Genomic DNA, 16782 nt, shown 5'->3' with positions numbered 1-16782 from the left:
ACCACAGTTTCTCCAACATGTCCAGAACACGGTGGTTTGCCTCCTGCCACCACAGTTTCTCCAACATGTCCTGAACACGGTGGTTTGCCTCCTGACAACCACAGTTTCTCCAACATGTCCTGAACACGGTGGTTTGCCTCCTGCCACCACAGTTTCTCCAACATGTCCTGAACACGGTGGTTTGCCTCCTGACAACCACAGTTTCTCCAACACGTCCTGAACAGGGTGGTTTGCCTCCTGACAACCACAGTTTCTCCAACACGTCCTGAACAGGGTGGTTTGCCTCCTGACAACCACAGTTTCTCCAACACGTCCTGAACACGGTGGTTTGCCTCCTGACAACCACAGTTTCTCCAACATTTCCTCGTGAATAATGACCCGTTTGACATATTTTCCCCACAGAATTCTTTCCAAACACGTGTCTTTGGAGTTCTTTCTGAGATCTATATTTGTTTTCCCTTTCTTCATCCGTCAAAGCAAAATTACCCTCTCTTTCCCATTTATTTTTAATTAATTGGTAGAAGGGCTGCTTGAATTGTCAATACATTTATATAGTTTGGATTTAATTCCCCTTGAAAGCCTTTTATAAGTTCAGTCAGAGAGTTATAATGACCGTTGCTACAATTTTACTCAAGTAATATTACATTTTTTCTTTCTTGAGTAACATTTTTGGCTTCTCCATCCGCCTTCTCAACAAGATGTACCTCACTTAAGCCCCAGAGCTGCTGCAATATTATCCAGTTTATCCATTCAAAGCCCACAATGTTTCTTTGTTGTTGTTGATATTGTTATTTTTTCTACAAAAAGTGAATAAAATAATAGGATTAGACAAACGACAGGCCTGGTGCACGTGGGCCTGTCGTGCATCGTGACTGTTTAACCTGTGCAACCGCCGCCGTCCATCGCTTCACCTGCTTTGCTCTCCGTTTGATGTGGCGCCCTCGACCCAGACCACAGCGCAGTCTTGTGGTCACTCTGGGCGCTGCGCCGCTTGTCCACTGCTGATGTGGTCAAGGACGCGAGAGGAAGCCGCGGTTTTACGCTGCTTCTTCCTCAAACTGAGACCCAAAAACCTGCTGTGCAACTCAAATTACATAATATACAGTTTCACATTTGATTTTATTACCCGAAGCAGCTTTTTAAGTGACACAAATGTTAACTTTTTCCACTTAATAATTCTATACATCTATTTAAATTATGTTTATGTTCAATTGGGATTCAGGTATTGAAATGGAAAAAGGGTGAAAATATATATATAGATTTTTTGGGTTTAAAATTTCATTTTTTGAGCGCATAACTCCTCCTTAAAAGTAAAAACGAAAAACAAGACGAGCCAAAATTAACTGTAAACTTTCCAAAACACAGAGATAATCATTGTTTTTTATCTGACATGTTCCACCGCCACTTTTCATCCTTATCTCGCATCTGCTCCACGACGTCACAATATATTAAACAGCATTGGCCTAAATAAGAGGCTAGGTGTTTTTTATTTTATTTCTATTTTTATTTTTATTTTTATCTTTATTTAATATTTTTATTTAAAATTCAGTTAATTTTATTCCCTTGTGTGTGAAATGTGCTCTACAAATAAACTTGCCTTGCCTAATATGGATTTTTAAGTTGTATTATTTGTGCTACAATCGAAGGCGCCGTAATGTTCTTGTTGAGTGCACAGAGAAAGATCTGGAAGCCTGCACCTGTCGCTCGGGGAAGATGCGGAGAAGGAGGCTGTGAGGGCGAAGTGCAGCTTCCTGTTGTGGCTTTTTGTCTCTGTCTCTTTCTCGTGCAAAACGCTCAGACTTTTTGACACAAACTCTCAAAGGCGCGGGGGCTCGAGGTGCAGGATATGTCGCCCGGTGAAGCCTCTGCACCGACACACGGCTTTGGGGATTCGAAAAACAAGGGTGAGACGCAAGGTTTTTACAGTTTTTTTTATTGCTTTTGTAGATTTGTTTAAAACGTTGACATTTCAAATATTTTCAGTGACTTTTCCCGCTGCTTTTGCTGTTTAACAACGACAGATTGCATAATGTCAGCAACGTAATACATGTTTTTGTAGGTGTCAGTGTTATTTTTTTATATATATATCGGTATTGGCTCGATGTTGTCATTCCCATTATGTTTTCTGTGCATTATATTTGCTTTGTTTTAGATTTTTTACGTAAATTGAAGAGTAACGAAGCTGAACATTTTGTAGTTTGACCTTTGTGACCTCAAATTATAGGCCTTTACACATAAGATGGTTTTATTTTGTTGGTTTTATTTGTTGTTTGCCTGAATAAGCAGTGTTTTATTTTGTAACTGACGAATAAAGTTATTTTCTAGTCATTGTTGGGAAATATTTTGATAATCTTTCATCGTTTTCCTGGACTTTACAGACTCTAAAACACTTATGAAAATACCTTTTTATAACAAAAACAGTGGCATTGTTCAATCTAAATGTCAAAAGAGAATAAACAATTTCTATTTTTCATCAATAACACACTTCATTTGTAAATGTTCTGCATCTAGAAGTTTTCAGTCGTCAAATTTCAACCTTTATTCGGCTGATATCTAAAAAGTCTCAATGGACAATAGAGATAATTGTTTGACAAATGGAAAAATGAATCGCAGACTAGACTGACCAATGAACTGCTTAAATGATCATTCGTCGCAGCCTTAGTAATATTGGATATAGTTATTGATAAAAAAAAATCAAATAAAATCCATAATTAGAACCTGGAACTGTCTGAAACTATTTGCTAAAAGCCTACAATGAGATGATGCCATGTTTTTATTTATTTTTTTAAAGTTCCCTGACCCTTATTGCATGTTTCATTTTATAATAACCACACCTTAACTCAATAAAGCATGAACAAAGACTTAATTCTTGGTAAGTACTTAATTGAGGAGTTAAGATTTCAAGATTATTCGGTTAATCGATAATCGTGATTATTCAGGTTGCAATATTGTCGTAAGAACCAAAAACGTATAATTGTGACCATATTAGAAGCAAAATTAAGCTTTTTTTGTTCAATATACGGCCCAAAAATAGATCTAAACGTAAAGAACTTAATTTTATCTGTCTGTTTCTGTCACATTTGACTTTATTTTGTCTTTCAGAGAGTTTAATTTCATAAAGCCGGTCACAAACATGAGGAAATATAACATGTTGGACAAAAACAATGAAGAAAATTAAAGATTTCATTGCTGTTTAGACACAATCTCTGTCATAATCTTGAGTTTTTTTCAAGTTAGATATCATGACATTAGAATTATAATGAAGTACTTTTAGTCAACTCTATTAGACGTGTTTCTCGTCCGTTGCGTCTCCAGTTGCTCTCGGCGAAGCCCTTTTCCCGGCGCCATGTCCATCGACCCGGCGGCCGAGCTCCCGTTCTTCTACGGCAGCATCAGCCGCTTCGACGCCGAGCAGTGCCTGAAGTTGGCCGGCATGAGCGACGGCCTGTTCCTCCTGCGCCAGTGCCTGCGCAGCCTCGGCGGCTACGTCCTGTCCGTGGTGTGGAACCTGAACTTCCACCACTACTCCATCGAGAGGCAGCTCAACGGGACGTACTGCATCGTGGGTGGTGAGTGGCGGACGGGCGCTCGTTTCGGCCCGAGTTTGATTATTAAAATGACGGGTTGGACTCGACTCGTTGAACTAGCTACTCAACTGAACTCGAGGCGTGCACAGGAATCACCGGCACAACGTTAATCTCACTATTGTTCTATCAGCAACGCTCTGATTTGAGCTGAAACAAAGTCATTTTCAAATCCCAACCTCCTTTTTAACAATTAAGATGAATATATATTAAATTTGGCTAAAGTACAAGACAGAGTTCCTTCCAGAATCGGTTGTTTTTCGACACTAAAATGTGATAATAATTATAACCTCAGAGCCAGTCACTGATCATTTCTATCAGTGACTGTGCCCTAGAACTCACTATATTGCAACATAAATCTGCATTGTAACAATATTTATTTCAAGTTCTGTATTAAATATTATTGTTTGATAGAATGCTGTGATGTCATCTGAAACCCAGAAATAGCTTTATCATTTTTACTTTCTGTTTGCAACTGATGACATCGTACTAGGAAATCACCCAACAAACACAAACTATATGAGAGCAACTTATTTTTGTTGAATTCATGTTTAGAAAGTCAAATAAATAATTTCTTTCTATTGTGTGATTTGTGCATAAACTTTGAGCGTAATGTCACTTTTTACAGATTTTTAAACATTCCTCCACAACTTCATTTATATTTGCAACAGGCATAAATACACCAAATACAGTCAAATACAGAAAATGATACAGACCCGTCATACGCACTTTACATTTTTTACCTTTTGAATTGTTTTGAGTTTAAAGACTGGAACAGTTTCATCTTCCCTGCCACAATTTGAAACTTCCTGTGTAGTTCACTTGCACAAATGTAAAAAAAAAAGTAAAATAAATCATCACGCCATGTTTTTATAAAGAAATAAGGCCTTTTATGTGTCAAAAACGGTAAAATTCAACACATTCGAGAACATTTAAATCTAAAAAATGAACAGAGCAGCTGCAGATTCCTCGCTTCATTTTAATGAGAAATGAATGTACAGAGTGGATTTTGATTATCCAACGAGATCTGACTGAAAATGGGCCTTTTAAAGTCGAAACGGCGCTGAAAGTGACGCTCTCCCGCAGGCAAAGCTCACTGCGGGCCGGCCGAGCTGTGCGAGTACTACAGCAAGGACCCGGACGGCCTGGTGTGCACGCTGAGGAAGCCCTGCCTGCGCCCGCCCGAGACACCCATCCGGCTCGGCGTGTTCGACAGCTTGCGGGACAACATGCTGCGGGACTACGTGCGGCAGACCTGGAACCTGCAGGTACCGCACCCGTCACCTGGAAACGCACCAGAAAAGACAAACTGGGGGCGTTAGGACTCAAAACTAACACTCGAACAACACATTTGACTTGCTGTCTTATGTCGTGAGGAAATGTTAAAGACACGAGATTAGGTCCATGAAAAAAACAAGATTTAGACAAACGTTATGATGAATAAATGTCAGATTAATTTGGATTTATTCGATTTTTGCTGTGACTTTTAAACATTTTTCGTTGATTGTGTGAGATTCAGCGCATCACGAGTTCTTGTCCTACATACTATTATATCTTAGACTAAGTGATATAGCAATATATAAAAGTATTTCTCAGGTCAGAATAAAATATCCCCTTCGAACAGCATTATTCTAGCATCACTGACGTTCAAAGAATGTTATGTCGAGTTGAGTTAAATGTCAGGCTAAATTTAAGCCAGTGACTTAATCCTTTTGTGCACAATAACACAGACACATATAAACGCTATAATCTGACTTTCACGCGCTATAAATATCTATTTAGCGTTACGAGTGAACATGCTCTCGTGACCTGCGACCAACTGCTTGTCTCCACAGAGATTCATGCGTTTAATGCCACGACGTGTAACATTGCAGATAAGGCAATAATATGTACCGTATTTCCTGACTATAAGTTGCACCAGCCAAAAAATGCATAATAGAGAAGAAAAAAACATATAAGTGGCACTGGTGTATAAGCCACATTTTTGGGGGAAATGTATTTGATCAAATCCAAGACCAAGAACAGACATTTCATCTTGAAATGCAGTTTAAAATAATAACAGATGAGAGAACATGGTGAATAGGTGTACATATGCTAACGCTAACACCTTCAGCTACATGACGCACAGACAGAAAAGTGTCTGGTATGTTAACGTAACATATTAACAGTTATTCAGATAACTATAGCATAAAGAACATGCTAACAAGTTTACCAAAGCATCAGTATTACCCCAAATCACTAAATCCATTGAATTCTTCTTCCTCTGTGTCACTTCTAAACAACTCCACAAACTCCGGAGGTAAAGGAAGTACAGATTCTTCTTCTGCGTCGCTTAGAGCCTAGAGCGCCCTCAGTGTGAATATAAGGAATAATATCACAAGTCGCTCTGGAGCAGGGGTGGGCAATTATTTTCCTTCGAGGGCCATATTCGAATCCAGGCAAGTAGCGGAGGACCGGCCTGCAATCATTAGTGTAAAAAAAACAAAATCTATGTATATTAAATATCAAATAAAATATCACTTTTCGGTAAACTACAGACTATTGAATCTATATTTAATTAATTAACATCTTTATTAAGGATACAAGTGCAGACAGATGTTACAGACAGTTAAAAAATAGAAACTAAAATCTTTCTAGGGAAGTATTAAAACATGCTGAGGGCCACATCTTGAATGCCCAGGTCTGCTCTGGAGTATAAGTCGCACCCCGGCCAAAACTATGAAAAAAGGTGCGAAATATCGTCCGGAAAATACGGTATAGAGAAATGTTCCCTTGAGTGTTATGAATATGTGTATGTGGGTGTGATGTGCGCAGGGTGACGAGATGGAGCAGGCCGTCATCAGCCAGGCCCCAAACCTGGAGCGCCTCATCGCCACCACGGCCCACGAGCGGATGTCCTGGTACCACGGGAAGATCCCCAGACAGGAGGGGGAGCGGCGGCTGTACAGCGGGGTGCAGCCGGACGGAAAGTTCCTGTGAGGAGAGAAGAAGAACAAAAAAAGAACCCCGTCGACATCCTGTTTTCTTCTTCACACCATTATAAAGACAAAATGTGGTGTTTTTGTTCTCAGTGTCCGAGACAGAGGCGAGGCCGGGACATTCGCGCTCTCCATGGTGTACGGGAAAACTGTGTACCACTATCAGATCCTGGAAGACAAATCAGGGAAGTACTCCATGCCAGAGGGAACCAAGTTTGACACGATCTGGCAGGTGAGTACGCAGTAATGACTCTTAAAGGGGACTTTAAAGGGGAATTGTGGTTTGATCGATTGTACGTGTCAGTGTTGATCCTGTTCTGACCTGCATTTGAGGCGTGTTGATGTGTTTACTTGCAACTATTAGGGTTGTGAAACGTGAAATAAACACGTACAACCACATGTAACCGCTGCTAGTTACGGGGAAATGTCACTAGGAAGAGGCGGGGCTTATCAGCTCAGGAAGTCAATGGAGCCTTTTATTTTAACAAACTGTTTTAGATTAATACTGTCGTTTACAACAACAACAAATGCAAAATTATATGTTAGTTTGATATTCTGACTAAATACCAGAAAAAAGCATATCTCGCTGACTTTGTCTTTCATTTATTCCTTTTTGTCCACCGTCTGATAAAAGGACACTCTCAAGCTGCTGGACATGTTAAACATAGAAATAAATACATAAAAATTGTACATTTTTAGTCAAATCAACCATTCTGGGATTCCAGAACCATTCAGATCCAGCCTGGACTAGTTCATTTCATTTCATTTTATTTTGTTTTGTTTTATTTTGTTTTGTTTTATGTTATTTATTTTGATTTATTAATTAATTATTATTTTTTTAATTATGATTTAATTATTTATTTATTTTGATTATTTATTTATTTAACTTCATTACAAGTCCCTAAAACATTTTTTGTGTGTGAAATTTGATTCAGCTTTTAAAGAGAAATTGTATAAACCCCACAAATGTCCAAAGCAGCAGTTCCAGTCCGATGTTCCTCTGGGCGGAGCTTGTTCCCACTTTTAATCAGAGTAAATCAGAAACTGCAGCGTCTCAAAAGAATTTGTTTTTTGTTCTCCAAATGTTCATTAACAGCTTCAGTTTGAATTTAAGCTCATTTTAGTCGTTTTAGGAGAAAAAAGGCCCTAAACTTAAGGAGTTTGAGGTGAACTACCATCTGTTACTTCCACAATGGACCTATAAAGTGTATATTTGACAATCAACTGTAGAGTTTGTGCAGTACAACACCTGTAGAAGTAAACATGGCCGTCAGTATCGCAGCTCTTGTGTAGTGGCCTCATGTTTTTGAATATATAAACGCGTGTGTCCCGGTCTTATTCACGGCCCTTCTGTGTTTTGTGCTCGTCAGCTGGTGGAGTATCTGAAGCTGAAGCCCGACGGCCTGGTCACTTGTCTGGGAGAGGCCTGTTCCAACGGGAAATCTGTTGACAGTGAGAACAATTCAAGTTTATTTAGCAAAAAGAAAAAACACATCAGCCTGAATGGGACTAACAATGATCTTTTGTTGCTTTGCAGAGAAACCGAGTCTTCCTGGAAGCGTAAGTCAAGTGCTCATCGTCTGCAGCAGGTTGGTTTGTGCAGCTTGTGTTGAACTTTCCCCATGAAAACTGTTCCAGAGGCAACTGTTCCAGAAGCGAGCGGATCCAAATGGATATGCACCGCCTCCTGCAGGTCAGTCATCAGAACTACAAGACGCTTTTATCACTTCAACATAAGAAATAATAACGATAATGAACTGGGGCCACACTTTAGGGACTTTTTTAGCTCCTGTTCTCTCTTCCCAGTCAGACCAGACTTTTAGGAACACAAGTATCGGACTTAAACAAACTTTAAGAAACCCAAACCACCTCTGGAGCACTCTTGATCTAAACGTTCAAACATTTACACAAACATTAATGAGACTAAAGTAGTGAGTGTAGAGCTGCTTCTCTGAGGTGTGACCTGTAGATCTTCCTACAGCGCGCGACCCGCTGCCCATGGACGACAGCACCTACCACAACCCGCACGAGCTGAAGATGTTCAACATCAAGAGGTCCAAACTGGTCCTGGACGAGGTGGAGCTCGGGTCAGGAAACTTCGCCTGCGTCAAGAAAGGAGTCCTCAAGACGGACAAGTACGAGCGCAGGGGTTTAGGATATGAAACGGAAGGAGCAAGCGTGACATTTTATATATGAAACACTTTTAATGGGAGAACTAAAGGGAAGAGGACAATTAAATTAAATTGAATAAAACTGCATATTATTCTTCCAAACAAAGATGAGCCTAAAAGGTGATAGTTTAAAGTCGATCAGCTTTGGCCAGAATTTGAAGCTCAAATTAGACAATTGTAGGCATTTCTTAGCACATTCTTTCACATTCTTGATTAATTACATCTATTGTGATTTTCATATTTATCCAAACAAATAGAATAACAACACTTTTAAGAGACTGATAATAAAACAAGAACAAAGACTTAATTCATAATGAACAAATGGCTTTTTCAGGCTTAGTAACATCTTAATTATGACTTTAACCACGACGACCTGATTAAGTATTTACTAAACCTGAATTATTCTCAATAAATCATTTGTTCAATATGAATTAAGTCTTTGTTCATGGTTTATTAAGGTTAATTAATGGACTAATAATTGGTCTACAAATGGTTATATGAATGTTTTGACTTGTAGGACTAGAAGATAATGTGAACTTATTTGTCTATAGTTCAAAGTTATATATATAGTTAATCATTTGTTAATAACTTGTATTGTGATTTTAATGCTTTTTCTTTACTTGCACAATCAAACGTGCTCTTGATTTGTGACCGTGCGCGTCCTTTTTGCAGGGGTCAGATCGACGTGGCCATCAAAGTGCTGAAGAACGAGAACCACAACCTGGTGAAGGACGAGATGATGCGCGAGGCGGAGATCATGTACCAGCTCAGTAACCCGTACATCGTGCGCATGCTGGGCCTGTGCGACGCCGAGAACCTCATGCTGGTGATGGAGATGGCCTCGGCTGGACCTCTCAACAAGTTCCTCGCGAATAACAGGTCCGAGCGCGCTTTTATTTTGAAAAACGGACGCTTCAGTTGTGTGTGAATGTGTTATTCCTCAATAAATCATTAGAAACAAACAAAAATCATCCGTTACAAGTCCATATTAAGTCTGCGAGATTAATCACAGTCAAATCAAAGTTAAATAAAGACGCATTTAGCAAAAGGCTGCAATTTTTGTGCCATAATGTCCGCCGTAAACGATATCCTGTCTAATTCTGCATAAAAACTGCTGATTATAGTTCAGACCTGTGCAGTTTGTCAGGTCATGGGCCTATTTCAGTCTTTTTGTCATCAGTGCATCGTTAAAGCCCTGTCCAATCAGAGGAGGCGATGCAGTGCTGTTATGTGAGCTTGATTAATAAAATAATAAAGGTTAAAGTTCAGTGGCTAACAGGGTTTTAAAAGTAAACGTGTATTAAAATAACGTGCTAAACTTTTTACTCAATTACAATCACCGGTTTCAAAATTCTACACTAAACTGTACAATTATCCCCAAAAATACAGTAACATGAGTATTTTTTATTTATTTTTCAAAAGTTTATTTATTTATTTTTTGAAGACCAGAGAGAACAAAATAAGTAAAGATGAAAATAGAAAATAAAGAAGAGGAAGCATACAAAGAAAAGAAAATTAAGGAATACAATATAGCTATCAGTATATAAATGCATTAATAATCTGGACGGTCAATCTACTAAATACATAAACATTACATGGGGAGAAAGAGGTTTAATCCATTTTCAAATTGAGTCTAAAGGTGTTTTTTTTTGTCTTCCATTTCCCGTACGTCAGTTGTGATGTCAGTCCAGTCCTCAATAGTCTTTAGTGATGGCTTTTTTCCCAGTATATTCCAAAGATATCCATTTATTGTGTCCATGGCAGGCGTTTTGAGGCCCAGATACATCGTTCTGAGACTGAGTGGGACGATGTGTCAAAAACAAACCGCTGTTAATTTGAGTATCATTATTGTAAAAAGCTCTTTACGCTGAAGAACAGTACGTTGTTTGTGTGTGTTTGCAGGGACACTGTGACGGAGGAGAACATCGTGGACCTCATGCACCAGGTGTCCGTGGGCATGAAGTATCTGGAGGAGAAGAACTTTGTGCACAGAGACCTGGCGGCTCGGAACGTCCTGCTGGTCAAACCTCACTACGCCAAGATCAGCGACTTCGGCCTGTCCAAGGCTCTCAACGCCGACGAGAGCTACTACAAGGTAGAGCGGAAACACCACGGACACACTAGTTCTTGTTGTCGGGAGCGTCCCGACTTTTTTTTTTTTAACTGGAGTGCCCCGAGGGTGTTGGAACATGATCTGATTTAGGACAGTTTTCCATATATATTATAGGGCTGTCACTAGGTATGTCAAGATTATTCAGTTCATTGATTAAGTCATTCATTTGTATTATCTAATTTTAATTTGATTCAATCTAATTTAATTGAATTCAATTATATTTCATTTTATTCATTTTATTCATTTTATTCATTTTATTCATTTTATTCATTTTATTCATTTTATTCATTTTATTATTATTTGTTATTTCTTTTTTATTCGCTTTATTTTATTTATAAATTCTAAATGTTTATGCATACCTTTTTAATATATATATTTTACTACTATTTTCATTCATTGTTGTACGTTGCACCTTAATGTCAAAACAAGTTTCTAGTTTTTGAATCCTGTTCATTGACACTGGAAATTATTCTGATTCTGAAGATCGTGATCGCTCAGGTCACAATAATTATATAATTACACAATGATAATTTTAGAAGCAAAATTAAGTATGCTTTGTTCAATAAACAGGTCAAAGCCGGACACAAACCTGAGGAACACTCACATGTCAGACCACGAGAATGAAAGAAAATTTAAGATTTCACTGTGTTTTAGTCACAATGTCAACAATCCTGAATAATCGTTACATCGTAAGGTTTTTCTCACAATAATCATAACTCTAAAAACATCCCTAGCTGTCACTAACTATTATCTCTATTGTATATTTAACACAACGGTTGATATATGGCGACTGAAGCCTTCTACCAAGAGAATACTTACAAATAAACAGTATCATTCATAAAAATCTGACATAGTTTATTAGTTTTGACATTTGGAGGTAATAATGCCACTGATTTTGTTATAAAACTGTCTTTAGAATGTGTATTAGCGTCTGTTTAGTCCAGAAAACAATTACAATGATCAAAATATGACTAAACCATAGTCACAATTAGCCCTGATACACAATTTTGGCTCCAGATACACATGAAATACTCAATAATATGACATTCCTACCCTGGAATTTCCAAATTGCTACTTATTTTTAGCCGTTAGACTTAAAAGTATAAGTGTTTCGCTTCGCTTTCTCGTTTTACTCGGTATCGTTTAAGTGTTTGTGGTCTTTGTGTTCTCCAGTCGCGCAGCGGAGGGAAGTGGCCTCTGAAGTGGTACGCGCCCGAGTGTATCAGCCATCGCAAGTTCTCCAGCAAGAGCGACGTGTGGAGCTTCGGCGTCACCATGTGGGAAGCCTTTTCCTACGGAGGAAAACCGTACAAGGTGCGGTCTCGAGCCACGACGTGTGATTTATTTATTTATTATTTATTACTCGTGTGCGACAAGAAGCGGCTCACGGCAGGAAGTCAAAAGAACAGAAATAGACGTCCAGACAATTGGTTTTCATGTGTGTTTGTGAATTAATCTACCATTTTGGAGCGTCCCAAGTGACTTCTGAACCAGTTGAAAATGCAAAACAATAATCTAGTCCAAACAAAAAGGGTTAGAACATTTTTGCTAAATCATTTTCTTGTATTTTTCATATAATTTTTTACAAAATACTGGGATAGTGACTCAAAACCTTTGAAAAGTGCTGTTATAAAGACAATACAGGACGTCTAGAATCATGCCACCAAGACAAATGTTACACAAATGTTACACAAATACATTGCAGTAAAAGTATTTTCTTCAAAAAGTAAATTATTTATCTTTTTTCCCACATTGTTAACCATTTACTGCTTCTATTGCACACATTTATTGTCACGTTTTCTGGTGGTTGGTCGGCTACGTTCTTGGAGATATAATGCCGCAGTGTGGAATATTCCGGGCAAAACGAGCACATCTCCACGGTGACAAGGAGGTGGCAAAGTAACCACCAGAAAACGTATAGCTTTCAGTGCGTTATTAGTCTATTCCCAGTATCTGTCACAAACAATCCGACAGCCTTTTCAGTGTCACAGAACTCTCTTTGTTTTGTTTGTTTGTTTGTTTGTTCTTTCTTCTTCTGCTCTTGTTAGTCTTTTAATAGTTTGCTTTTCACCTTCCTTATTTTCTCGTGCTGAAAAGAACTCTTCCCCGTTGTGTCTGTATTTGTTGGAGCAGAAACTGAAAGGCCAGGAAGTGATGGACTTCGTGAAAAGTGGCCAGAGGTTGGAGTGTCCGGTGGGCTGTCCAGAGCGGATGTACAGCCTGATGCTGGAGTGCTGGAGCGTCGAGTAAGAAACGCCGTGAAAGTCACGTGTGCCGACGAGCGAAAGAGTAACAGAGAGTCAGGAACATGTGTTACTATACGTTTTATTTGTCAAGATTATTAAGTTAATGAATTAAGTCATTAATTAATTTGTATTACTTAAATCAATTTAAATTCATTTAAATGTATTTATTTTATTTATTTTATTTATTTATTTATTTATTTTATTTATTTTATTTATTTTATTTTATTTTATTTTATTTTATTTATTTTATTTATTTTATTTATTTATTTTATTTATTTTATTTATTTTATTTATTTTATTTATTTTATTTATTTTATTTATTTTATTTATTTATTTTATTCAAAATGCAATGTTTCTGGGGATGCGTTAAAACATGTTTTGATGAAAATATAAAAGATTCTGATGTAAGTGAGATAAACTAGAACGTAACAATCCAATCCACTTTATTTATTTACTGAAATTACTTAAAATAAATAAAATGAAATAAATAAGATAAATAAAATAAAATAAATAAGATGAATAAAATTAATACATTTAAAAAAATAATAATTCATAATAATACATAATAATATTACAAACTAAAACAGTAAATAAATAATCCAAAACAACAAATAGTGGTTAAAAATAACACATAAAAAAAATAAAAATAATAACAACCCTACACTGCTGCAGTATTTATGGGTTACAGCGTCTATAAAATAAGATAAGATAAGATAAGATAAGATATTCCTTTATTGTCCCACATGGGGAAATTTCATTGGTGCAACGCAGGTAGATACAGAGGTAGATACAGAAGAACAGATCACTTATAGGAAGTCTGAAAAACACTTTCAGTAGAAGATCTCCTATAAATAAATAAAAACTCCCATAGACAAATAAATAAATAAATAAATAAATACCATTGCATGTGATCCCGACAGTAATTGCACATGAATATGTGTCACGACAGCACATAGATTGCACATGAATTTCACAGTAATTGCACATGAATTCCAATAGCAATTGCACATATGACAGAATTGCACATCAGTATTAGGTTAGGTCAGTATTGCGACGGGATAACGTGACGATCTCCGGGTAAGACGACTGTTCTCCGCAGTTTCATGAGTTCCTCCTTTGTGGAAACGCGGTACGGCGCCGGCCGGGGGGCGGGGCCGGAGCCGGGGGGCGGTGCCGGAGCCGGAGCCGGGGGGCGGGGCCGGAGCCGGGGGACTCAGAGCCAAAACACATCGCAACGACACGACGAAAACACTCAATCCAGCCGAATAAAGTCAAAACAAGTTAATTTAAAGCGATTCCAGTGCGTGTCCCGATCGTTCGTGAAGTTCCTCTTTCATATAAACGTGTAATATGTTGTTGTTATTTATTTATTATTTATTGTAAGAACCCATTGATATTAAAAGCTATGGAAAGGCCTTTGTATGATATAAATAGTGATCAAAGAACACAAACTTACTTTTCTGAATGTGGATGTGTGGCTGTCACTGATAACACTAGGCCGCCCTCTAGTGGTGCAATACTGCTTCTGCTGCTGTGGCTTTGCTCAGTTATTAGACACATACGACCCAGGCTCCACAGTGACCTCCTGCACCTCCTATGAACATTGTAAATCAGCAAACACATCATTTCCCGCATTTACCCACAACAATGTTCAATTTCATTTGATATTTTCTGAATAAAAGTGAATAAATATGGCTTTATGGCAAAGTCTAGACGCCAAACCACCTCTTGATCAGAAAGGCCTGATCATTGACGATTTGAAACGATTATATCTCGTACTACATTTAGCTACTTAAGCACAGATACTTGTTCCTTTTCTTCGACCTAAGTTAAAGCAGTTGAAGTATCCGTTTAAAAATGCATAAAGTAAAAGAACTACTAAAGTGTCTAATGTGGTGATCAACAACAACAACAACAACAGAAGCGACTGAATCAGCTTTATTTGTTCGCTTTTGTGGTCGTAGCTGCTGTGAAATCTACCGAAGCAAAAGAACAGCTACAAACTTGACTTGATTGCTTCCCACCACTGCTGCTCTGTAACGTTCTTTTCTTTCCCTCCGACATTCCCGCCCTCAGACTCGACAAGCGGCCCGACTTCAAGAAGGTGGAGGAGTCCATGAGGTTGTCCCATTTCTCCGTGTCAGCCCGATCTCAAGCTGGGGAAGCTGCCGCCGCCGCCGCCGATGCACAGGCCGTCAGCTAGACTCAAAACAAGGCACATCCTGTCTCTCCCCCCCTTTTCCCCGAGCCACAAAGAGCCCTCTGAACGGCTCCTGACAACCACTGAGACAAAGAGCTTCTTATGACACGGTTCTAATGCAAAAGCAGGCCCGGCTGACCGCCACAGAAGAGCGCCGGACTCACCGCCGGAGACGCGTCCATGGAGGAACGCGCCGTTGTTTTAGTTCACCTGGGAAACCGACAAAAGCTTCACGTCGACGATGATAAATTATTTGAACGTTTGTGGTTCTTGCGTCGTCACACGGTTTAGCTTCTCGTTTTTGTGTTCTGTCCTCGGAAAACGGCAGATTCTGTTCACTAGTTAGTCGTGCTTTGTGTCTTTCAACTTCAAAATAAATCAGAAGTCCGTACTCTGCCCAGTTAATTCGTACTCTTACTCGAGAACTGTCCCCTGATGTTTGTAGTAAAGTGGTAAAAAGGAGTAGATAGTAAAAGTTTGAAATGTACTTGAGTAGATGTAACTGAGTATGAATGTATTGTTTTATCTATCCATCTATCTCTATATCTATTATTATCTGTTGATCTACCGGTATCTATAATTATCTATATATCTATCTCTTTTATCTATAATTAACTATTTATCTATCCATCTATCTCTATTATCATCCATCTAGAATTAAATATCTATCAAAAATCTATCTATTTATCAATCTATCTCCATGTCTATCTAAATATAATTATCTATCTATCTAGTGTATCAATCTATCATTTCTATATTATTATTATCTATAATTAACTATCTATCTATCTCTATTTTCATCCATCTAGAATTAACTATCTATCGAAAACTATATCTATTTATCTATGTATCTCCATGTCTATCTCTATATAATTATCTATCTATAACTATAATTATCTGTCCATCTATAATTATGATCTATTATCTATGTACCGTATCTATCTATAATTATCCACCCACCTATTTATCTATCTCTATTATTATCTATCTATAATTATCTATCTATCTACTGTATCCATCTATCTATTTCTATCATTATCTATTTATAACTATAATTATCTGTCTAATTATAATGATGATCTATCCATCTATAATCTATCTGTCTATCTCTGGGGGTTTTAAACTGCATAAAGGCAATAATTACAGGCGTCACGATATCGGAGGATTTCCCCAGGTATCGGTATCGGTCCAATATCGAAAACATCGCCAATATTTTGACCCGATATCTCACCTGAGCCGCCCCAGTTTGTCCTCGGAAGCGTCAGATTTGTGAACAGAAGACGCAATAAGACAATCAGAAACATTTCGCGCAAGTTTTGTCTATTTTAAAAGTTCTTCTTTATTGTGATTTTGTACTGCATGTTTCCATTCTCCTGCTGTACATCCCAGATAAATACATTTACTTATTGGATTTACAAAAGTGAAAGTAACGTCTGTAAAAGTGTGACGTCACAGGCGCGTTTCTGGAAGATCAGATAAAATGCAAAAAA

General features: G+C 38.0%; 1 protein-coding gene across 1 annotated transcript; it reads left to right on the top strand.

The window, feature by feature from the left end:
* Window positions 1-1834: 1834 nt before the first annotated feature.
* On the top strand, window positions 1835-15522 carry zap70 (zeta chain of T cell receptor associated protein kinase 70). The gene is made up of 14 exons (XM_072439051.1): window positions 1835-1904; window positions 3316-3569; window positions 4671-4852; window positions 6399-6559; window positions 6656-6794; window positions 7933-8014; window positions 8100-8122; window positions 8201-8255; window positions 8532-8697; window positions 9406-9612; window positions 10636-10828; window positions 12020-12160; window positions 12980-13092; window positions 15169-15522. The coding sequence occupies exons 2-14, from the start codon at window positions 3347-3349 to the stop codon at window positions 15293-15295; spliced, it is 1812 nt and encodes a 603-aa protein (XP_072295152.1). The 5' UTR covers window positions 1835-1904; window positions 3316-3346; the 3' UTR covers window positions 15296-15522.
* Window positions 15523-16782: the final 1260 nt, after the last annotated feature.

Source organism: Eucyclogobius newberryi, unplaced genomic scaffold (genome assembly GCF_026437365.1).
Source record: "Eucyclogobius newberryi isolate DKJ021-1_F unplaced genomic scaffold, fEucNew1.0.hap1 SCAF_9, whole genome shotgun sequence".
Classification (NCBI taxonomy): Eukaryota; Metazoa; Chordata; class Actinopteri; order Gobiiformes; family Gobiidae; genus Eucyclogobius; species Eucyclogobius newberryi.
The sequence above is the reverse complement of the archived record's forward strand: the minus strand, read 5'-3'. Positions and strand labels throughout refer to the sequence as shown.